This window comes from Musca domestica, unplaced genomic scaffold, assembly GCF_030504385.1.
Source record: "Musca domestica strain aabys unplaced genomic scaffold, Musca_domestica.polishedcontigs.V.1.1 61, whole genome shotgun sequence".
Lineage (NCBI taxonomy): Eukaryota > Metazoa > Arthropoda > Insecta > Diptera > Muscidae > Musca > Musca domestica.
In genome coordinates this window covers 2,924,355-2,950,883 of record NW_026712367.1, presented here as the reverse complement: position 1 = coordinate 2,950,883, position 26,529 = coordinate 2,924,355, and the positions used below count along the sequence as shown (strand labels likewise).

The window sequence follows — 26,529 nt, the reverse complement described above, 5'->3', positions numbered from 1 at the left end:
GGCCCACGTCCTCGAATAGCCCCCATATATCAGTACCTCCCTATATTCGATATTTTGGCGATTTTAGCGTCATTATTCACCGGAATTGTTTAAAATTTGCTATTTGAAGTTCCTTATGAATACTACAGCCTAAGACAGAAAATTGTCTATGCAGGTCCACGCTTTCGTATAGCCCCCATATAACGGTAACTCCCAATATTCGGTATTTTGATGATTTTAGCGTCATTATTCACCGGAATTGTTTCGAATTACGTATTTAGAGTTCGTAATGGATACTACAGCCTATGACAGAAAATTGTCTGTGCAGGTCCACGTCTTCGTATAGCCCCATATATCAGTACCTCCCTATATATTTGGTATTTTTTATAATTTTAGCGTCATTATTTACCGGAATTGTTTCGAATTACGTATTTAGAGTTCGTAATGTATACTACAGCCTAAGACAGAAAATTGTCTGTCCAGGTCCACGTCTTCGTATAGCCCCCATATACGGTATCTCTCGATATTCGGTATTTTGATGATTTTAGCGTCATTATTCACCGGAATTGTTTCAAATTTGGTATTTGAAGTTCGTAATGAATACTATAGCCTAAGACAGAAAATTGTCTATGCTGGTCCAGGTCTTCGCACAGTTCCGATATAACGGTACCTCCCTATATACGATATTCTGATGATTTTAGCTACATTATTCACCGTTTATTTCATGTTTCGAATTTGAATAGAGTAATGGCTTATGACAAATAATGCCTATGTAGGTCCACGTCGTATAGACCCCAATATGATGGCATTATTCGGTATTTTAAAGATCTTAACAGAATTTTTTAACGGATTTTATTTTTATTTTTTTTTTATTTTTTATTTATTTATTTATTATTTTTATTATTATTTATTTTATTTTTTATTTATTTATTTATTTTTTTATTTATTTATTTTTTTATTTTATTATTTTATTTATTTATTTATTTATTTTATTTAGTTATTTATTTATTTATTTTATTTATTTATTTATTTATTATTATTTATTTTATTATTATTATTATTATTATATTATTATTATTATTATTATTATTATTATTATTATTATTATTATTATTATTATTATTATTATTATTATTATTATTATTATTATTATTATTATTATATTATATTATTATTATATTATATTATTATTATATTATTATTATTATTATATATTATTATTATTATTATTATTATTTATTATTATTTATTATTATTTATTATTATTTATTTTATTTATTTATTTATTATTTTATTTATTATTTTTTTATTTATTTATTTATTTTTTATTTATTTATTTATTTTTTTTTATTTATTTATTTTTTTATTTTTTTTTATTTTTTCTAAATTCGTTCCAAGTGGTGGTGGAGGGTATTCAAAGTTCGGCCCGGCCCGGAACTTACTGTTTTTTAACCTGTTTTTGGTTGCCCTGCCTCTGCCTCTACCATTCTAATGGTTTATTGTTATGATTGTTTATTTTGTATTCCTATTTCACATTGAGTAGACTTTTTGTTTTCTCCTTCTTCTTCGCCTCCTTTGTGTTTGTTTTTGTGTTGCTCCATGGTCCATTAGCACAGCTTAAATTCAGTTTTTCTTCATCTTCTTTACTTTAGGATTTATTTAAGGACTTCTTTGGCATTCATGTGCCTTTAGCCAGTCTATTTTCCTCGAAGTTGATTTGTTTTTGTAGTCAGTCGGCATGCTTCGAAAGGAGCATGTTTTTTCTCGAATTGGCATGAGTGATAAAATTGTTTAACCTAAATCCCATTACACAAATGCCATAATAAGTATTCAAGGATTCAAATCACAGGACACAATGGGTCGTGTGTAAATACAAATAAACAATTTCATCACACCAAATAAAATAATGAATTGTTGTTGTGTTTGTGTGGTAATGTCGAGAATATCTTCAAAGAAGGTTTTTAGGAAGTTGGATGGAAATATTAAATCTTAAAAAAAAAATTATTTATCAAAAAAAAAAAAAACACTTCTATATTGAAAAACAAGTAAATAAGTAGTAAGTTCGGCTGGGCCGAACTTTGACAACCCTCCACCATTTGGAACGAATTTGAAAATTTTCAAAAAGTAAAATCCTTAAAAAATTCTGTTAAAATAAAATTTTTTAAAAATACCGAATATAGCCGGCATATTGGGGTCTATACGACGTGGACCTACATAGGCATTGTTTGTCATTATCGGGACGTGGACCTGCACAGATAATTTTCTGTCTTAGACTGTAGTTTCCATTACGAACTTCAAATACCAAATTTGAAACAATTCCGGTTAATACTGTCGCTAAAATCATCAAAATACCGAATATAGGGAGGTACCGTTATATCGGATCTATACGAAGACCTGGACCAGCATAGACAATTTTCCGTCTTAGGCGGTAGTATCCATTACGAACTTCAAATACCAAATTTGAAACAATTCCGGTGAATAATGACGCAAAAATTATCAAAATGCCGAATATAGGGAGATACTGATATATGGGGCCTATACGAAGACCTGGACCTGCATAGACAATTTTCTGTCACAGACTGTATTTCCCATTTCGAACTGTAAATACTTAATTTGAAATCACTCCTGTAAATAATGTCGCTAAAATCATCAAAATATCGAATATCGGGAGGTACAGTTATATGGGGCCTATACGAAGACCTGAACCTGCACAGACAATTTTCTGTCATAGGCTGTAATATCCATTTCGAAGTTCAAATACGAAATTGGAAACAATTCCGGTGAATAATGTCGCAAAAATTATCAAAATGCCGAATATCGGGGGTACCGTTATATGGGGGCTATACGAAGACGTGGACCTGCATAGACAATTTTCTGTCATAGGCTGTAATATTCATTACGAACTTCAAATACCAAATTTTAAACAATTCCGGTTAATAATGTCGCTAAAATAATTAAAATACCGAATATCGGTGGATACCGTTATATGGGGGCTATACGAAGACGTGGACCTACATCACCCATTTTCTGTCTTATGCTGTAGTATCCATTTCGAACTTCAAATACCAAATTTGAAACAATTCCGGTGAATAATGTCGCTAAAATAATCAAAATACCGAATATTGGGAGGTACAGTTATATGGGGGCTATACGAAGACGTGGGCCTGCACACACAATTTTCTGTCACAGACTGTAGTTCCCATCACGAACTTCAAATACCAAATTTGAAACAATTCCGGTAAATAATGTCGCTAAAATTATCAAAATACCGCATATCGGGAGGTACAGTTATATGGGGCTATACGATAACGTGGACCTACATAACCCATTTTCTGTCCTATGCTGTAGTATCCATTACGAACTTTAAATACCAAAATTGAAACAATTCCAGTGAAAAAATTTCTATAAAATCATTAAAATACCGAATATTGGGAGGTACCGTTAAATGGGGGCTATACGAAGACGTGGACTTGCACAGACAATTTTCTGTCATAGGCTGTAGTATCCGTTACGAACTTCAAATACCAAATTTTAAACAATTCCGGTGAATAATGTCGCAAAAATCGTCAAAATACTGAATATAGGGAGGTACCGTTATATGGGGGCTATACGAAGACGTGGACCTACATGACCCATTTTCTGTTTTATGCTGTAGTATCTATTACGAACTTCAAATACCAAATTTGAAGCATTTCCGGTTAATATTGTCGCTAAAATCATCAAAATACCGAATATCGGGAGGTAACGTTATATGGGGGCTATACGAAGACCTGGACCTGCATAGGCAATTTCCTGTCACAGACTGTAGTATCCATTACGAACTTCAAATACCAAATTTTAAACAATTCCGGTGAATGATGTCGCTGAATTCATCAAAATACCGAATATCGGGAGGTACCGTTATATGGGGGCTATACGAAGACCTGGACCTGCATAAACAATTTTCCGTTGAAATTTGAAGAGAGTTGGATGTTTGTTTCAAATTGCGCATTTAGAGTTCGTAATGGAAACTACAGTCTGTGACAGAAAATTGTCTATACAGGTCCAGATTCTCGTATAGGCCCCATATATCAGTACCTCCCTGTATCCGGTATTTTGACGAGTTTAGGTACAATACCCACCGAAATTGTTTGAGATGTCGTATTTGAAGTTCGTTATGCATGCTACAGCCTGTGACAGAAAATTGTCTATGCTGGTCCAGGTTTTCGCACAGTTCCGATATAACGGTACCTCCCTATATACGATATTTTGATGACTATAGCTACATCATCCACCGTTTATTTCAAGTTTCGAATTTGAATATGGTAATGGCTTATGACAAACAACGCCAACGTATAGACCCCAATATAATGGCTATATTCGGTATTTTTAAAATTTTACTAGAATATTTTAAGGATTTTATTTTTTGAAAATTTCTAAAACCTCTGGATATATTAAAAATAAAAAGAAAAATGTTTTCCCTCCCAAAAAAAAATCTTCATTCGCAACATTAAAGAGTTGCCGAATTCCGAATGCCATAGAACCCACAACCCAGCCCAGCACATTTGTTAGCCCTTTTTATTTTCTTTCTTTACGTATGGCCATAATATTGGTTTTGTGCCAATATCTAAGACGGCACAGCCAGTAACCTCAATATGCTCTAATTTGGCAATATTTGTGAGCAATATTCAGTCTCTCCCTCCCTCCCCTCGGCACTTCCCTCATATGTGTAAAAAATATTGTATTTTTTTTTGTCAGATTTTCTCTTTCTTTGCTATTTTTCATTATTTGTTCCTCATTAGTGCAAAAGACTTGAGATGATGATATTTGCCTTGACGATGATGGTCATATATGTGGACCACCATTTGGTTGCCTGGTTCTATTTTTTCATTCCATGCCAACATTCGAATTCACACGTCCGTATCCTTTTTAGAGCAATTATTTTTCTCTATCTCTCTGAACGCTGTTTGTGGTCGGTCGGACTGCTCTTTGAGTTGTGGAGCTAAACTCCAACGAAGGATGTTTCTTGAGGCCATACTTTGGTTTTGGATTTTTCCACTATTCCCCCTCTCCTCGATGAACTAATTCCGTGGCATTTGATATTTGTTGGCCAAGTCAAAGTCGGGCATGATGGCTGCCAGCTTGGCCTCTATGATGGTCATATTTGCTTCGTAATTAACAAAAGATGTTGAATATTTAAACAAAGGATTTTGTGTTTTGTTTTTGTATTTTTATTTATTTATATTTGCTTCTATTTGGTTTATCGCTCTCTCTCTCTCTCTCTCTCTATCTCTTTGTGATAAAAGGTTAATGCAGGTTTGTAGCAAACATTGATTTTGTTATTTGTTGAAGCATTGGTAATTAATCGGACTCTAAGGGGAGAGGGAAGGGAGAGAAGATTTTTGTATTGATGCAGAAAGTCTTCTATATAGAGGAGAAGAAAAGGAGAGTGGAAAATAGAGCCAATAAGTAACCTCCAATAAAGGGAGGTAGAAAAACTTCCCCATAACAGAGGTGGAAGGATCCATTACATTTTTACAACATCCCTGGAAGATTCATATTCGTACTACTCTAAATATTCTACTACCAATGGAACATATGTGTTTTTTGATAATTTCGCCAGGACCAGCAGAAATGGTAGATCTTTTAAAATTTATTTCCCAGGACAAAGTTAAAAAGCAGTAATTTTGGCCGGGCCGTTTTAGAACGAATTTGGAAATTTTCAAAAAATAAAATCCGTTAAAAAATTCTGTTAAGATTTTTAAAAAATACAGAATATAGACGTTATATTGGGGTCTATACGATGTGGACCTACATTGGCATTGTTTGTCATAAGCCATTACCATATTCAAATTCGAAACTTGAAATAAACGGTGAATAATGTAGCTAAAATCATCAAAATACCGGATATAGGGAGGTACCGTTATATTGGAGCTGTGCGAAGGCCTGCACCTGCATAGACAATTTTCTGTCATAGACTGTAGTTCCCATTTCGAACTCTAAATATTTAATTTGAAACAATTCCGGTGAATAATGACGCTAAAATTATCAAAATACCGAATATAGGGAGGTACTGATATATGGGGCCTATACGAAGACGTGGACCTGCACAGACAATTTTCTGTCATAGACTGTAGATTCTATTTCGAACTCTAAATACTTAATTTGAAACTACTCCGGTGAATAATGTCGCTAAAATCACCAAAATACCGAATATCGGGAGGTACCGTTATATGGGGCCTATACGAAGACCTGGAGCTGCATAGACAATTTTCTGTCATAGGCTTTAGTATCCATTACGAACTTCAAATACCAAATTTGAAACAATTCCGGTGAATAATGTCGTTAAAATCATCAAAATACCGAATATTGGGAGGTACCGTTATATGGGGGCTATACGAAGACCTGGACCTGTATAGACAATTTTCTGGCACAGACTGTAGTATCCATTTCGAAATTCAAATACCAAATTTGAAACAATTCCGGTGAATAATGTCGCTAAAATCATCAAAATACCGAATATAGGGAGGTGTTGATATATGGGGGCTACACGAAGACCTGGACCTGCACGTACAATTTTCTGTCACAGACTGTAGATTCTATTTCGAATTCTAAATACTTAATTTGAAACTACTCCGGTGAATAATGTCGCTAAAATCACCAAAATACCGAATATTGGGAGGTATCGTTATATCGAAACTATATGAAGACGTGGACCTGCATAGACAATTTTCTGTCATAGGCTGTAGAACCCATTACGAACTTCAAATACGACATCTCTAACAATTTCGGTGAGTATTGTACTCTAAAATCATCAAAATACCGAATATAGGGAGGTATTGATATATGGGGCCGTATACGAAGACGTGGACCTGCACAGACAATTTTCTGTCATAGGCTGTAGAACCCATTACGAACTCTAAATGCTTAATTTGAAACAACTCCGGTGAATAATGACGCTAAAATCATCAAAATACTGAATATTGGGAGGTACTGATATATGGGGCCTATACGAAGACCTGGACCTGCACAGACAATTTTCTGTCGTAGGCTGTAATATCCGTTACGAACTTCAAATACCAAATTTGAAACAATTCCGGTGAATAATGTCGCTAAAATCATTAAAAAAAAAAACGAATATCGGGAGGTGCTGTTATATGGGGCTATACGAAGACGTGGGCCTGCATATACAATTTTCTGTCACAGACTATAGTTGCCATTACGAACTTAGAATACTAAATTTGAAACAATTCCGGTGAATAATGTCGCTAAAATCATCAAAATACCGAATATTGGGAGGTACCGTTATATGGGGGCTATACGAAGACGTGGGCCTACATGGCCCATTTACGAACATAACCTGCCTACTGGTAAACTATGCATGTGTGCAAAATTTTAGCCTTTTATCTCAATTCGTTCGGAAGATAGCGTGATTACAACAGATTGATAGACGGACATAGAGACATCGCTAAATCGACTTAGAATTTTACGCTGATCAAGGATATATATACTTTGTTGGGTCTGACATGAGTATTTCAAGGAGTTACAAACGGAATGACAAAGTAAATATACCCTCCATAGTATGGTGGAGGTTATAAAAAGAAAAAAAAATTATATTCCTAATTTACAGGATATGGGAAATAAGGACTTCTCTGAATATCAGGATATTGAACTCAATACTAAATCTACTTAAGGTGCAACAATTCTATGCGGTATTTTCGGACATTGCAAACTATTTCTAATTACAAAAATAAACATGCCGGAAGTTTGGCAAATGACAATAGGAAAAAAGAAAAAAAAAAACAAACAAACTAGCAAATAAACAAAAATGAAATACCAGAAATCGAAAAGACGAAAAAAGGAAACAGGCAAGTTTCAAAAAAATGAAAAAATCAAAAACTTATTTTTGCAACGTCACAGGGAACTTTTACAACTTACCTCTGGTTGGGCTCCTTCTGCTGGAGCTGGCACCTTGCCCAGTTCTATGTTATTCGCTGGATCATTGGAAGCCATGTTGGTTGTTGGTACTATGTTCTTATTGTTATTTTGATTTTAATTTTTGTTGTAGAAGAAGAGGAGAAGAGAACCAAAAAAAAAAACAACCTGGGATATTGTTTCTTAAACTACAGGATATGCTTGGTTGTTGGCAGGCGGGCGGGCAGGCAGGTAGGCAGTTATTTTTCCCTTATTTGAGGGGGATTGGATTCCAGGAAGACTTTTGGCCAAAGAAAAAAAACGGGGATATTGAGGTTGATTTTGGTAAAACTTTTCCACTGTAGAATTTATTTACAGTTTCCGTTTTTTATTTTTGACATGCAATTTCACTCAATGTGAGTGAAGTTTGTTTGTTTTGTTTCGGTACAAAACCATAAGGTAAAGCAGAAAAAACTTATCCTGTAATTATTTGAAGAAGAAGAAAAAAATATTTTCACTTTTTGTTTATTTTTTTTTCGAGGAGTTTGATTTCAAGTCGAAGTTTATTGGGCGGGCGATTTCGTTTTCAGTTGCAATTTTTTTGGTTTTTTTATTGATTTTATTTTATTCCGTTTTTTTTTTGGTTTCAAAGCGTTTTTAACCACACGTTTCATTTGTTTGGCTGCTGTTCCATTTTTTTGAGGGGGCTCTTTTTGTAATAATATTTTTCATTTCAACATTGTGTAAAATGACAGCTACTAATATATTTTTTTGGAATTTTTTTAGATTTTTTTATACCTGTATAACAGTTAATAAAAAACTGTTATACTACGAATTTTAACTCTTAACTCAACAAGATAGCTATATCTAAGAAAAGTAAGCATTATTATGCATTTTCATAGGAGTATAACAGTTTGACATAACTGTTATACAGCACGAAAAACTGTTCTACAACTGCAAAAATGTTATTTTTTTTGGAAAATATAACAAAATAAGGTTTAACAAACCACTTCACTGAGTGATTAAGTGTGTATAACTGTCCCAAATAACTGTCATACAACTAAAATTAGAACGTTCCTAGGCAGTCATTACTAATGAGACCTGAAATAGCGGTATATACATATTTTCTATTCTTTTTTGAGTCAAAGTATAAAAAAAATTTATATATTTTGGATTTGTTTTTTAACTATTTTTAGTTGTATAACAGTTAACAAAAGCTGTTATACAATCAAATTTCAACCCAAAATCAACCGGATACCTATATTAAATATTTTATATGAATTTTCAATCGTTCTACAATTGCAAAAGTGTTCTTATTTGAAATATATATCAAATAAATATTTATCCAACAACTTGATTTAGTCAGTTTTATGATTAAAAATAACTGTTATACAAACAAAATTAGAAAATTCTTAAATAGTCCTAAATAGTGAAACCAGAAATGGTGGAATATACATATTTTATTTTTATTTTGCGCTAAAGTAAAACAATTTATTTTCTTTTTTGATTTTTTAGCTTTTTTTAGTTGTATAACAGTTAACAAAAACTGTTATACTATAACATTTAACTCCCAATTCAACAGGATATCTATATCTAAGCAAATATAGCATTCGTATGCATTTCAGAGGAGTATAACAGTTTGGCATAACTGTTATACAGCACCAATAACTGGGCTACAACTCAAAAAATGTTATCATTTGGAAAGTTTAACAAAAGAATGTCTAACAAAACTATTTACAACTTGACTTAGACTGCATTATCGTTTAAAACAACTGTTATACAAAGGAAATTATTTTTTTCTAACTGCTATACAATCATATATTTATGAGAACTACTTTCTTCATTGTTTCAATTAAAGAAATTTATAATTTTTGGGTGTGTTTGAAAAGTATAACAGTTTATTTTACATTTGAAAAATTCTCGGTTTTTGGAATTTATATAACCTGTATGAAGTGGCATAACATTTTGAGCACTATAATAGCTGTATAACAGTTGAAAGTAACTGTTCCAAAATGATAGGAATTCAAGTCAGTTTTTAAATTTTTTTAAATATAACAGTTTAGGTATCACTTTTATAAATTTACAAAACTATAGATTTTGATTATTTTACTAATTTCATGGGTGAGTAAGTGATATGGAAGCCTAAAGCACACTCCCACACGCACACACACACATGAGTTGCGTTCATCATCGCCAGTCATTATGGCGTCTGCCAAACATTGTCTGGAGACTTCATTTCAACAAAATTTAATGAGTTCTTGTTTTTTTTTTCTTTCTTGGTTTTCGTTCTCCATAACCAAATAAAGCCATTGATGGCTTGTGTAATTCAATTGGCCAATTGCCAATTAAAACCAAAACAATCCGCAAAAAGGATAAGGTCGTTTTGTTTTGGAAGGAAATACATGAAATTTCCACTTTTCAATGACTTTTGAAATCTAATTAAAACGGCAAGTACCACACAAGATGGAGGTATTTTTCTAATTAAATTAAAAATTAGGAAATAGTATGGTTTCTACATGGCTTAGTTTCTCATTAAGATGAGTAATATATAAACAAAACCTTAAAATTTTACTTCTATTGTAAATATTATTATTAATTTAAGCAATTTCAGTAATTTTTCAGGTGTGGTGAGTTTTTACGGAAATTCACCACACCGTGGAAATGGCTGGAAATCATCGAAAATCGCGTAATATTGAGTAATTAGACATTAGAAAATTTTCCTTTCAATTTTTTCTTCGATTTTTATAAAAAGATGAAATTTTAAAGAAAAAAGTCGTTACACTTGAGTTTTTTAGGGTTCAGAGACCTATTTTACAGGATAGCAATCAACTTCTGTTTTCTATATTCCAATTCACACAAAATTAAAGTAAATGCAACAATTTTTCAGGTGTGGTGAGTTTTTATAGAAATTCACCACACCTTGAAAATTGCTGGAAAATAACGAAAATCTCATAATATTGAGTAATTAGACATTAAAAAATGTTCCTTTCAACTTTTTCTTAAATTTTTAACAAAAAAAGTTAATTTTAATGAAAAAAGTCGCTACTCTCGTGTTTTTAGGGTTCAGAGAGCTATTTTTGATGCATAGCGATCAACTTTTGTTTTCTATATTACAATATACACAAAATTAAAGCAAATGAAACAATTTTTCAGGTGTGGTGAGTTTTTACTAAAATTCACCACACCTGAAAATTGTTGGACATCATCGAAAATTACTTGAAATTGAGTAATTAGACATTAAAAAATGTTCCTTTCAACTTCTAACATTTTTATCAAAATAAATAAATAAATTTTAAAGAAAAATGTCGTTACATTTGAGTTTTTTAGGGTTCAGAGAGCTATTTTTGATGCATCGCAATCATCTTCTGTTTTTTATATTACAATTTACACAAAATTAAAGTAAATGCAGTAATTTATATGGTATGGTGAGTATTTACGGAAATTCACCACACCTTGAAAATGGCTGGAAATCATCGAAAATCGCGTAATATTGAGTAACTAGACATTAACAATTTTCCTTCACTTTTTTTTTTAATTTTTAACAAAAAAAGTAAATTTTAATGAAAAACGCCGTTACGTCGTTTTTTAGGGTTCAGAGAGCTATTTTTGATGCATAGCAATCAACTTCTCTTTCTTATATTACAATTTACACAATGTTAGGGCAAATGCAACAATTTTTCAGGTGTGGTGAGTTTATTCAAAAATTCACCACACCTTGAAAATGGATGGGAATGTTCTAAAATTACTTAGTATTAAATAATTAGACATTAAAAATCGTGTTTGTCCACTTTTTTTTCTAAAATTTTTATTGAAAAATAAATTTAAATGAAAAGTTTTTTTTGTTAACTTTTAAGTTTTTTTAAGGTTCCTGAAACATTTTTTTGCGTGCGAAATTGTCAATTTCGGTTTCTGACATCAACATTTAGACAAATTAAGGCAAATGCAGCCATTTTTCAGGTGTGGTGAGTTTTTACAAAAATTCACCACACCTTGAAAATGGCTGGAATTGTTCTAAAATTACATAATGTTGAGTAATAAGACATTCTAAGATTTTTCCTAGTATTATTTCACAAATTTTTATCGAATAAAGAAATTTAAAGAAAAAACCAGCACTCCCAATTTTTTTTAAGGCTCAGAGATAAATTTGTCCGTTTTTGGCATTTATTATATGTTTCTAACATCCATATTTACATACAGTGAATGAGTTTTCATAAAAATTTACCACTCCACGGTTGGTTCTCCGACTCATTTTTGGCCAAGTCAATGTTTCAAACATTAATATTTTCACAATTTTAAACGAATGCAATTGTTTTACCGGTGTGATGAGTTTTTTTTTTATAAAAATTCACCACACCTTAAAAATTGCTAAAATTTAAAATAAATAGCTTATTATGAAGTTTAAAGGCAGTTACACAAAAACGTTCTCCAATTTTCCCCCAAAAATTTCATTAAAAATTAAATTTCCTCCATTCAAGACATTCTTCATCTCCTGGCCTTTTTTTACACATTTTTACTTATGCCATGTTAAATTTCTAAGTTTCTTGTACTTGTACATGTACTTTATGAATAATATTTATGCCTCAAAAGTTACCATTAAGGTCTAAACTGAAAAATACAGTCCTTTGGGTTAGAATCGGAAATTCTGGTTGAAATTTAAGACTCTCGACTCAAAACTATTTTTAATCATCTAGAGACATATAAAAAACATTTTAAGCTGTTTCAAGCAATTTTCGAGGTGTGGTGAGTTTTGAGAAAAATTCACCACACTCTAATTTTTTTTTTTCAAATTAATGATAAATTATTTGTTGATGGGGAAACAATATTGTAAAAACAATTTTTTGCTTCAAACGTTTGAGAAAAATGGTCGAAATTTGTGAGAGAATTAGTGTTTGGATTTGAAATATTCTTTTATTATTTTAATTTTCCATTCAAATTTATGGTTTAATAAAATTCTTAAACATCTAGATATGTGAAGAAAAATATTTTTAGGTGATTTACGTAATTTTCAAGGTGTGGTGAATTTTTGTGGAAATTCACCACACCCTAGAATTGATGTCTAATCAAAGAAAATTAATTTCTTAATGCGAAAACGACATTTAAAATAATGGCTCTGTCTTCGAAGAAATGTATCGTACATGAATTTCTGAGAAATGTCAGATATTGATTGGACTTTAGAAGATTTGATATAAATTTTATTTGTTTAAATTTGTAATTGAAATTTACGATGTTAAGACAGTTTCTCTACATCCAGATATATGCATAAATAAATTTATGGGTTTTTTAAGCCATCTTATATGGGGGGCGAGTTTATTTGAAAATTCACCACACCCTTTAATTTGTGTCAAATTAAAGAAAATGTGTTTGTTAACTAGAAAATCCCTTCCTTTATCGCTGGTCTTTAAATTTTTTCCCTAAAATATTTTTAGATTTCGTAATTTCTTCTAGGACCTTGAAATCCGACATGAATGCCACAATAAAAATTCAAATATATTCAGCAAATTTCTTGGATATACGCATCAATTATTTTTTATGCAGTTTTACTAAATTTCTTGGTGTGGTGAGTTTTTGTGAAAATTCACCACACCCTAAAATTTGTGTCAAATATATAATGTAATATATAATATAAAAAATATATAATATAAAAAAAAATATTTTGGTCTCAAAAAATTCGAATAGAAACTTAAAGTTGTAAAAAATTCAATATTTTTTTGCTGGATTTAATTAAGGCAGCCTATTTTATATTTTTTAATTTTAGTAACATTCAGGAATTGAAAAATCACATTCTAAGACTTTGTATATACATAAAAATTATTTTTTATGTCATTTGCGCCATTTTCAAGGTGTGGTGAGTTTGTTTCAAAATTCACCACACCCCAAAAATGGGTGTCAAATGAAAGAAAACGTGATTTGGATTACGAAAAAGTAAGTATTTTGGTGTCCTATCATTACAACAATATACAATGGCCAGTGTTTGCTTAAAATGTGTGTGGGTTTTTAGTAAAGATTTAATTGAGGCAGTCTATCATATATTTTTCAATTTTAGAATATTTAGGAGTTGTAAAACCACATTCTAAGCCTTTTTACATAAATAAAAATTATTTTTTATGCCATTTGCGCCATTTTCATGGTGTGGTGAGTTTATGTCAAAATTCACCACACCCCAAAAATGGGTTTCAAATGAAAGAAAACGTGATTTGCATTACGAAAAAAGTAAGTATTTTTGTGTTGTATCACAATAATGTTATATAATTGCTAGTTTTTACATAAAAGTTGGGATTTAAGAGCTTCAGTTTTCGTTTTCCTTAATTTTTTGTTTTTTTTTCAGATTTTTTAACGACTCCCAGGACCTTGAAATCCCACACGAATGTCACATTAAAAATTTAAATATAGTCAGCAATTAAGAAAGGAACTTGAAATAAACGCAATAGCAGCAAGAACTACAGGACTGCGCGGAATAAAATTAAAAAATAATTGCAATAGAAAAAAACCTTGAGTCACGGCGTTCTAACATGTGCAAATCTATGGGAGATATACATGAACTGCTACTCCATTAAGTCGATTGAGATGACATAGTCCTTTAGATGAATGCAGTGTGTATGTGTGGTGAAGGCATTCTTCTTCTTCAAGCCATGACTTGTGGTGGAGGTCTGATGTGTGTGTGATGTGTGTGCGGAATATTGCTTAGATTGTTATGTAGATTTATACATCCAATTATTTGGTTGTTTTCAAACACACACACACACATATAATCTGATATCTCCTTTGCCACACTATTATCCTTGGAAAATGTCATGAAGATGAAATTGAAAACCTTAACGTTTTATTTTTCCCTTCTCCAAGGCATAAATAAATCATCATCGATATATGGTGATTGGATTTTTTTTTGTTTCGATTTTTCTTCTTTTGCATTTTTTCAATACTGCTGTCATGTGAAACAATTTTGAGGGGAAAAAACTGAATTTACACGAAAACATGTCGTACGGATGGAAGGGGGAGAAACCAAGCAACAATCCTTTTATCACACAACAAGAAAGAAATAACAAAGCACATGTCCTTTTTTTGGAGAACATGTTGCCGCAGAAAGCCTTCAGTTTTCTGCTTTTTCGTTTTGAAACGTAACATTATACAGAAGTTATGCATTTGTCATGTTTACATTTATGACTGCCAGGAGAGTGAGTAGAACAACACAAGGATAACGAAGCAAAAAACAAGAAACATGAAATGCGACATTGACACTGGCACTGTTACCAAAACACTCGCATACACACACACATATACATCTGTGTTATTGTCACAGAATTTGAAATACAAGTTGAGCTTGAACATGGCAACCATCAGCAATCAGGCGTCAGGCATCAACAGCCATCACTTTCCTTGCCATTCAAGCGTAATGTCACCACATTCTAAAATAAAAATAGCATTTTACAAAAAAAAAAGTGAAAAAAAACCGAGCATCGAAAGTGAATTTTATATTTGAAAAATGTTGGCCGTAGGCATTTGTCATAATACAGGTGGTAGCACAGGTAAATTTATACATATTATTGAAAGGGGGTTACGAGAAAAAAAATCCATTTTCGAAAAAGTGTGCCAAGTTAGCTAACCATATGAAATGACATTTATCCATTGCCATGGAAAATATTAAAATATTTACACTCAAGCAAGTGCAGCTAAAAATATAACTGCATAAGTTGCATCTGCATATGCCTTTGGCCTATTTTTTTTGCTCACAAAATTGAAAGAATATTAAATCTGCATTTATGAAATTCTAGGGGTTTGCGCATTTAACTCCCTGCAAACGGGGTCAAAGCAATGAGTTTTGATTTTAAACCCATTAATTAGAGTCTAATTATGCAAATTCCTCTATTTTTTGGGTGTGGTGAGTTTTGGCAAAAATTCACCACACCTTGAAAATGATGTAGAATAATTTTATAACACATACTGTCATAAACTAGAAGCATTATAAACATTTTCTAAGGTGTGGTGAGTATTTTTAGCATTTTTTTCGAATTTCAAAAAAGTTCTGGGTCTATGGCCTTTTATTTCCCATAAACGGAGTCATAACAATGGCTTTTGATTTTATACTCGTTAACTAGAGTCTAATTATGCAATTTCCTCAAATTTCAGAGTGTGGTGAGTTTTCACAAAAACTCACCACACCTTGAAAATTATGTAAAAAATATTTTATCACATACTGGCATAAACTAGAAGCATTATAAACATTTTCTAAGGTGTTGTGAGTATTTCCAACAATTTGTTTTCGAATTTGAAAAAAGTTCTGGGTTCTATAGCCGTTTGTATACCCCAAACGGGGCCATAGCAATGACTTTTGATGATATACCCGTTAACTGGAGTCTAATTATGCAAATTCCTCTAATTTTTGGGTGTGGTGAGTTTTGGGAAAAATTCACCACACCTTGAAAATGATGTAGAATAATTTTATAACACATACTGGCGTAAACTAGAAGCATTGTAAAAATTTTCAAAGGTGTGGTGAGTATTTCCAACAATTTGTTTTCGAATTTCAAAGAAGTTCTGGGATCTATGCTCGTTTATTTACCGTAAACGCGGCAATGCAATTCCCTTAATTTTCTAGGTGAAAAATTCACCACACCTTGAAAATAATTAAGAAACTCTTTTATCCTAGACTTAGAAGCACTGTAAAAATTTTCGAAGGTGTTTTTTCAATATTTTGAAAATTTTATTTTGAAAAAAATTAGTTTGTGTATTTCCAAGATTTTCTACAAAATGTTCTAAACAATATTTTACAAAATCATAAAGGAAATCAAACCGGAATCACGGTGACCTTTTAATTCTTAGTAAAAAATATTTGTTTTTAGTAAAATAAAATTTAAATATTTTACCAAATTATTTTTTTTTTAATTTTTAGTAAAAAATATTTGTTTTTAGTAAAAAAATTTAAATTTTTAACCAAATTAAATTTTTTCTTCGTCATATTGCCTTTAAATAACATCTTGCGTCTATTTTATGGTCATTACTAATGTTTATAGCCAATTTGGCTTAATTTCCAACACTTTTCTAAGTGTGGTGAGTTTTTCGAGAAATTCACCACACTTTGAAAATTCGTGATTTCGTATTTAAAAATGTCGATAAGTATTTAAAACACACAATTTTTAAAAATTCAAACCAATCTGGAGACGTAAATTCTTTTTTTATCTAAATTATTTAGGAAAATCCCATTTAAGTCTTTTAGAAATTTTGACCAGTAAAGTGTTTGTATTCAAATGTTATTTTCATATTTTGAAAAAAAAAAAAAATTGTGGAAAAAATTAGTTTCATGTGTTTCCACAATTTTGTGTAAAATGTTTTCCACAATATTTTATAAAATATTAAAGGAAATTAAACTGGATTCAATGTGACCTTTTCATTTTTTAGTAAAAAATGTTAAACATTTTACCAGTTTTAATATTTTTTCTTCATCATTTTGTCTTTAAATAACATCTTGCGTCTATTTTATGGTCATAACTAATGCTTATAGCCAATTTTGCTTAATTTCCAACATTTTTCCGGGTGTGGTGAGTTTTTCGAGAAATTCACCACACCTTGAAAATTCGCGATTTCGCATTTTTATACATCGGGAATTATATAAAAAACAATTTTTTTGCAAATTAAAACACTTTTGCAGAAGAAAATTCGTTTTTTATCAAAATAATTTAGAAAATATCCCATTTAAGTCTCTTAGGAATTGTGTTCAGCAAAATGTTGTTTACAAATGTTATTTCGACATTTTGAAAAAATTTTTTGTAAAGAAAATTAGTTTCATGTTTCCACAATTTTATGTAAAATGTTCTCCAAAATATTTTATAAAATACTAAATTGAAAAGACAAAAATAAAAAAAAACTTTTTTTTAATAAAAAATAGCCGTTTTACCAATTTGAATATTTTTTCTTTGTCATATTGCCTTTAAAGAACATCTCGCTTCCATTTTATGGCCATAACTAATGTTTATAGCCAATTTGGCTTAATTTCCAACATTTTTCTGGGTGTGGTGAGTTTTTCGAGAAATTCACCACACCTTGAAAATTCGCGATTTCGCACTTTTATGCATCGGGAAGTATATAAAACCTAATTTTTTGCAAATTAAAACACTTTTGCAGAAGCAAATTCGTTTTTTCCAAATTATTTAGGAAAAAATTCCTTAGGAACTGTGATTAGCAAAATTTTCATATTAAAATGTTCTTTCGACATTTAATACAGTTTCTTAAGGAAATTAGTCTATGTATTTCCAATTTTGCTTAATTTCCAACATTTTTCTGGGTGTGGTGAGTTTTTCAAGAAATTCACCACACCTTGAAAATTCGCGATTTCGCATTTTTATACATCGTGAGCCATATAAAAAACAAAATTTTTGCAAATTCAAAGCATTTTGCAAAATTAAATCCGTTTTTTATTCCAAATTATTTAGGGAAAAAAATCCCATTTAGATTTCTTAGAAACTGTGATTAGCAATATTTTCGTATAATAATGTTCTTTCGACATTTAATACAGTTTCTTGAGGAAATTAGTCTGTGTATTTCCTTAGCACCCTTGAAAAAGCTACAAGTTTTGTTGCCGTTGTTGTTTTTTTTCTTTCTTGCCTCCTTGTCTTTCCTTTAGAAAGTGGAAATAATAAAACAGCAGTACAATGCCGGAAGCGTCAACACTCGCATGTGTAAACATAAACATTTTCTCGCATGGCATACATAGGAAAAAACAAAAAAAAAAAAAAAAAAAAAAAATAGGAATAAAGGAGACACACAGACTCACAGCTGTCAACGTGGCGGTAGACATATCAACCAACATATGTACATACGGACATATCGCTCCACGGCTGCAGACACATTTAATGCCATAACACCAAAAGAAGAATAGCAGCTATGGCAGTTTTGCTGTTGTTCTTTCAAAATGACAAGCTGTGTGAGCCTACTGGCTTACATATTGTGTGAGAGAGTGTCCTGCCTAGAATTGTTCTGCTATGTGAGTGAATGTTTGCGCGTAGCAATGTTATGGCCGCAGGATAATGGAAAAAAAAAAGACAAGCAACAACTAAACTACAAAATAAGGCAGTTTTTCAAATCTCAAATCATGTGAATGAAATGAAGAAGTCAAATCAACACACACCATTTCAAATGAACGTCGTAAAAATCACACACACATATATGGAATGGCGGGTGAAAGGGTTTCTTTTTTGGAGGAAAAAACATGGTGGGGTTTTTTTTTGTAAAAAAAAAGTTAATAACAAATTCTGTGTCAATTGCATGCAAATGGTACTTATAAGTAGGGGAGAAGCATACACACACACAGAGGGCAACTCAGGCAAAGAAAAGCCAACATTTGTGCCTTGAATTTTTGCCACTGAAAAATAAAACGGATATGCTTTCAAAACCTCCATCAAACGGATGTTGTTTTGCGTTTGAGTGTAAGCCAATGTTCTTTGGCACTCACACACACACACACACATAGTGTGTGAGGCGAGTTTTTTTTTTTCTCTGTGAAGCTAACTTTTAAATATTAAACGCCGAGATTCACAATTCATGTAAATTTCATGATGTTAACATTTTGGGGTAAAGGTCGTCTGTGTGTGTGTGTTTTTTTTTTTTGAGGGAGATTTTCATCAGAAACCAGATGACCCGGTCAGTTTTCATTTTTTACTATTTTCTGTTGGTTTTAAATGTTAGAGGGCATTTAAGTGGATTTTTGTTGCTACGGTCCTATGTAAATTTTATGCTTGGTGGATTACTACAGGTTAGATCTTTGAGGCCATAATCTGGGGGTTGTCTGTGTCTTTCATTTTGATGTTGGGTAATTTTAAATGATTTAATTTTGTTTTTTTTTTTTTTTTTGGGAAAAAGTAAGAATGTCTATTTCAATGACATTTTAAGTCTCGAAACCTTCAAGAAGTATAGTATAAAATAAAAAAAAAAATAAAAATAATTTTGCCATTTTTAAGTAAATATTATTTTTATTGAAAGCACAAGAGGAATATATAATTTTGACATAAATCTCATTATGTTAATGAAATATATGCTTTTTTAATTTCTCTTAATTTAGAAGAAATAACTGTCTCATTTTGCTTAAAATCCTTGATAAAAACCCATAAAAACACTAAAAACCTTCATTTCAGTGATAACACTTAAAATTTCTTAAAAAATCCACATTTTTTGGACCGTGATGAGTTTTTCTTGAAATTCACCACACCTTAAAAAGGTTAAATTCCTACCTTTAAAATAAGTATAATGCCATTAAATGAACTCCCACATATATAATACCGCCCTAAATCGCCATAAACCCAAATAACCCGACTGGCATTTGATATTTTGACAAATCCATGCCCTTTTCTATGTAAACCCTTATTTATACGCCCTAAAAAGTTACAAATCATATAATTTTGTATTAAAACTAAAAAATTCTGTCAGTTGCTGTCCTTTTTGTCCAGTGGTGAGTTTTACTCAAAATTCACCACACCTCAAAAACGTAAAGTCCTACTTCGAAAGTAAGTCTAATTCCATAAAAAGTACTCGCACATAATTTATCTTGGTATAAATCACACTAAATCCCAAAAATCCGACTGGCACTTGACATTCTGACAAATCCATCGCTTTTCTATGAAAACCCTTATAATTGAAAAATTCTGTCACATGCCGTTATTTTTAGAATGTGGTGAATTTAATTAAAAAATTCACCACAATTCAAAAATTTGAAATTCACTTTCAGAAAAGCATTCTAATGCCATGAGAAATTCTCCCACATAATTTATCTTTCGTAAAAACCGCTATAATATGACCAGCAGCCGAAATTATATATATTTTTTTTTTGGAGATTCACCACACATCAAAAATGTAAAATTCATAGTTCGAAAATAAGTCTAATGTCATAAATAAGGCTCCCCATAATTTTTTTCTGGTATAAATCGCCTTAAACCCAGAAAAAAAAAAAAAAAAAATTCCGAGTGGTAGTTGAAATTTTGACAAAGCGATGTTCTTTTCTATGAAAACCATAATTTTAACCCCCTAAAAAATTACAAATCATATAATTTTGTGTTAAAACTGAAAAATTCTGTCAATTGCCGCTATTTTTCAAGTGTGGTGAATTTTTCCTGAAATTCACCACACCTCAAAAATGTTAAATTCACATTCAGAGAAGCGTTCTAATGCCATAAAAAGTACTCCCACACATTTTTTACTTCCCAAAACCGACTTAAAACCTATAAAATATGATCGGCAGCGAAATTATGAAAATTCCAGGCATTTTTTTAAATATGTATATTTTTTCGCTTAAAATCTTTCTTGAAACCAAAAACATTTTTTGAAACCATTCATTTTGTGACCAAAACTAAAAGAAAATCATCAGAAATTGACCGTGGTGATTTTTTTTGAAATTCACTACATCTCAAAAAAGTTAAATCCCTACTTCAAAGATATGTATAATGTCATTAAAAATATTTCCAATCCAAAAAAAAAAAAAAATCCGACTGATACTTGAGGTTTTGATAAATCCATGCCCTTTTCTATGAAAATCATTAATTTAACCCCAAACAAACTACGAATCATATAACTTTGTGTTAAAATTAAAAAATTCTGTCAATTGCGGCTATTTTTGGAGTGTGGTGAATTTTTCTTGAAATTCACCACACCTCAAAAATGTTAAATTCACATTAAGAAAATAATTTTAATGTCATGAAAATACTCCCACATAATTTTTACTTCCCCAAAACGGCCTTAAAACCGATAAAATACGACCGGCAGTCGAAATTATGAAAATTCCAGGCATTTTTTTTAAATATATATGTATTTTTTCGCTTAAAAGTTTAATTAATGACAGTTCAATTTTTTCTTAGAATATCTTATTTAGATTCATAAAACAAAATAGAAAAAATATTTTATTGCGATCAAATTGAAAAATCCTTTGAATTCCACACTTTTTGGGCTGTGGTGAGTTTTTCTTAAAATTCACCACACCTCAAAAATAGTAAATTTTGACCTATAAAACTATTCTCATACCATAAAAAATACTTATTGATTATTTATCTGATCAAATTTGATTTGTTTAGTTTAAAGCACGTGTTACAAGCCATGAACATGTTTTTTTTGCATTTATATGTACAAATTCTTTAAAATTTCGTACTTCTTGTACTTTGGTGAGTTTCTCCTAAAACTTTAAAATTCTAAATTCAGTACTGAGATTTTATGAAATAATTAATTAAAAACATCAAGTTTCTATCCATAACCTTACAGAAAATCCCCGTATTCATCGATGAAAATATTATTAACAAATAATTATGTTAGTAAGTATAATTTGTAAAATTTTTTTAATTATTAGCCTTTTTGGATGTGTGGTGGATTTCTATAAAGAAAATTACATAGGTTTCTTACCGCAGTAAAAACCTCAATTTCATCGTCGAAATTATTATTAATGTCAAGTTTTGTTGATTTTAGTAACGGTTTCTTGATTTTTAGCATTTTTTGAGGTGTGGTGAATTTCTATAAAAACTCACCACACCTGGAAAAATGTTCATTTTGTTAAAATCTATATATTTAAATATATTCTAGTATCTAGAAAAAACTCCCCACAACAGAAATACAACTAAATCAGCAAAAATAAAAAAAAAACTCAAAAGGGGAGAAACAATTTTATTCATTTACTGACAGCACAAATATTGAAAAATCTTTAAATTAAAAAAAAAATCTCAAAAAAAAAAGAAGAATAAATTGACTTCATTCACAAGGTGTAGGAATATTAGGGAATTTTTTAAATTAAAAAAAAAAACAGTAAAGAAAGACTTAAAGCCCGCCGGGCCGACTTTATGATAACCTACACCACTTTGCTAATTTAGTTGAGCTCCGCATAACAATTAAAAAGTTTTTATGGAAGAATTTAATCATACACGCTATGCTTATAATTTATAGTTCAAACGACTAAATATGCCGAAGCATTTGTATCTTCATTTGTATCTTGTATCTGTATCGAATTTAAAATTCGGACTTGTATTGCCCATTTGGTGCACAATTAATTTGAAATCGGATAAAGATATATAAGGGAGCTATATCCAAATCGGAACCGATCTCGCTAAAATTTGACAAAGATATTTCTGAGCTGTATTTTATATATTTCCCTGAATATCGTTTTTACGGAGTGCATATTCCGGCTGTGGTTAACAAATATAACAAATCGGATGAACAGTATATGTGGGAGCTATAGCTATATCTGAACCGATCTTCACCAAATTTGACATACTAGCTTCTAGACTCAATTCGGTCGTAAGTGCCAAATTCCATTCCATTTGGACAAATATTAGACGTTTGGTGCACAATAAAAGATAAATCGGACGAAGTTATATATATCGGAGCTATATCCAAATCTGAACCGATCTCGATAAAATTTAGCAAATGTATTTCTGAGCTGTTTTTGATATATTTCCCTGAATATCGTTGTTACGGACTGCATAAAACGGCTGTGGGTAACAAATATAACAAATCGGATGAACAGTATATGTGGGAGCTGTATCTATATCTGAACCGATCTTCACCAAATTTGACGTACTACCTTCTAGACTCAATTCGGTCGTAAGTGCCAAATTCCATACCATTTGGACAATTATTAGACGTTTGGTGCACAATGAAAGATATATCGGACGAAGTTATGTATAGGGGAGCTATATCTAAATCTGAACCGACCTCGATAAAATTTGGCAAAGATATTTCTGAGCTGCATTTGATATATTTCCCTGAATATCGTTGTTACGGAGTGCATATAACGACTGTGGGTAACAAATATAACAAATCGTTTGAACAATATATATGTGGGAGCTATAGCTATATCTGAACCGATTTCGATCAAATTTGGCATACTTATTTTCAGTCCTAATTTGGTCGTAAGTTCCAAATTCCATCCCATTTGGACAAATATTAGACGTTTGGTGCACAATAAAAGGTAAATCGGACGAAGTTATATGTAGAGGAGCTATATCCAAATCTGAACCGATCTTGATAAAATTTAGCAAATGTATGTGTTGAGCTGTTTTTGATATATTTCTCCAATTATTGTTGTTACCGAGTGCATATTACGGCTGCGGAGGACAAAAATAACAAATCGGATGAACAATATATATGTGGGAGCTATAGCTATATCTGAACCGATTTCGATGAAATTTGGCATACTTATTTTCAGGCCTAATTTGGTTGAATGTGCAAAATTCCATACAATTCGGGCTGATATAACACGTTTGGTGCACAATAAAAGGCAAATCGGACGAAGTTAAAGTATATGGGAGCTATATCCAAATCTGAACCGATCTCGATAAAATTTGATTTACTAGCTTCTAGACTCAATTCGGTCGTAAGTACCAAATTCCATTCCATTTGGACAAATATTAGACGTTTGGTGCACAATAAAAGGTAAATCGGACGAAGTTATATATATCGGAGCTATATCTAAATCTGAGCCGATTTCGATAAAATTTAGCAAATGTATTTCTGAGCAGTATTTGATATATTTCCCCAAATATTGTTGTTACCGAGTGCATATTACGGCTGCGGAGGACAAAAATAACAAATCGGATGAACAATATATATGTGGGAGCTATAGCTATATCTGAACCGATTTCGATCAAATTTGGCATACTTATTTTCAGTCCTAATTTGGTCGTAAGTGCCAAATTCCATGCCATTTGGACAAATATTAGACGTTTGGTACACAATAAAAGATAAATCGGACGAAGTTCTATATATGGGAGCTATATCCAAATCTGAACCGATCTCGATAAAATTTAGCAAATGTATGTGCTGAGCTGTATTTGATATATTTCCCCAAATATTATTGTTATCGAGTGCATATTACGGCTGCGGAGGACAAAAATAAAAAATCGGATGAACAATATATATGTGGGAGCTATAGCTATATCTGAACCGATTTCGATCAAATTTGGCATACTTATTCGCAGGCCTAATTTGGTTCATACTATTCGGGTTGATATTACACGTTTGGTGTAGAATAAAAGGCAAATCGGACGAAGTTATATGTAGGGGAGCTATATCTAAATTTTGACCGATTATCTCCAATTTCAATAGGGTTCGTCCTTGGGCCAAACAAATGATTTGTGCAAAATTTCATCTCGATAGGGCAATAAATGCAAACTCCACTTTGTTTACAAAGTGGACGGACGGACGAACGGACGGAGGACATGCATAAATCGACTCAGAATGTGATTCTATGCAGATCATCAAATAGAACTATGGGTCTATCTCATTTCCTTTTGCCTGTTACAAACAAATGCACAAAGCCATAATACCCTGACCACCTTGTGGTGTAGGGTATAAATATTCCCCAGAAAAAATTCCCCTTTACAATATCGAGCCCCCTCCCCTCGAAGAACATCGATCACATTGTAAAATCCAAATTAATTTGTTATTTTTTAATTGATTTCCCCCCACACCTGCCTAATTGAAACTAATTTTATTAATGAATTTTTCTATCTTGTGGATGGCGTATCTTGCCGGGCCATTAAAACGATAATGTTCGGCTTGCCAACTTAAAAGTAATAAAACAGATTAATTATTTGCCCACAAGGCACACACCTAACCAGAACATTAATAAAATGAAATTTCTTCCCACCCCTTTGCTGGCAAGGATGTAAATCAATTAGAAATGTTTATGTTTTGCCAGGGGCAGGGGGGCGGGGTATGAGTTTCCTTGAGGCTGATAGTTAACGTCAGCAGTTTTGGTAATTTCATTTTATTAAAATAGCTTTTCATTTCATCTGCGAATGGCAATGAAGATGCTGTTGTATTTAGTTGGTCAACAACAATAATGGGATTCTTGAATTGTAACAGAGAAACTGGTTGCTTCCATCCAAATCCAGATGATCAAGTAAGTATGTATCCCAGGAAAGGTAAATACGCTCATGATAAATTTAGCCATCCACAATTTTTGTGGGTGTGTGTGTGTGGGAAGGAAACTTAATTTATTACCATAACAAGAAACTCCTAAATCATTTACCAAAGGTAAATAGCTGGCCCTACAGCCATATCAGTCATGATTTCAAGTATATATTTATTTTTAGCAACTGAAACCTATATTTGTGTTTTGGTATCCTGGTCAGGATATTCAAAACCATTTGCTTGTCAGCTACAAAACACGAGAATGTTGTTTATTTATTTCTTTTCCCACAACGCCAAGTCTATCCCCAGCTATCCATCATCATTCATTTGTGGAATTGAAAAGGAAAGGAAACAGAAAAAAAAAGAAAAACAAAACAAACGATTCTAAACACAAGTCAAGTCGTCCTTGCTGGGCTATTTCCTGTTTTAGTGTTTTTTATTTTTGTTGTTTTTTCTACTTCTTCTTCTTTTACTACCGCCATCAAAGATAAATTACTTTATAGATGTGACATTTTACAAATGGCTTTTTGTGTAAATTGACAAATGTCTGTTTACCAGTTGAATACCTCCAAAGAATACCCCAGTCCAGTCCAGTTCAGTTCAGCCAGTCAGTCCATAAAGTGTGACAGTCAAAGTGATTGAAATGCTTAAAGTGGGAGGACATTGAAATGCGAAACATGCCAGCAAAACAAGACATATTGCAAAAGTCACCGGGGTTAGTTGAAATGTAAAATATGCGCTTTTAACAAATGGAAATAAGACAAGAATAGCAGAAATGTGGGA

General features: G+C 31.6%; 1 protein-coding gene across 3 annotated transcripts in view; it reads right to left on the bottom strand.

Annotated features, from left to right (window-relative positions):
• Positions 1-26,529, bottom strand: part of LOC101893274 (venom dipeptidyl peptidase 4) — a 282,967-nt gene that overhangs the window by 29,237 nt on the left and 227,201 nt on the right. Inside the window, exon 2 of one of the 3 annotated variants that reach the window (XM_059129441.1) lies at positions 7,897-8,352. The exons of the other annotated variants lie outside the window; for them this stretch is intronic. Coding sequence (XP_058985424.1) covers positions 7,897-7,971 — 75 coding nt within the window. The 5' untranslated portion in view covers positions 7,972-8,352. The remainder of the gene's footprint in view (positions 1-7,896; positions 8,353-26,529) is intronic. 3 annotated transcript variants of the gene reach the window in all.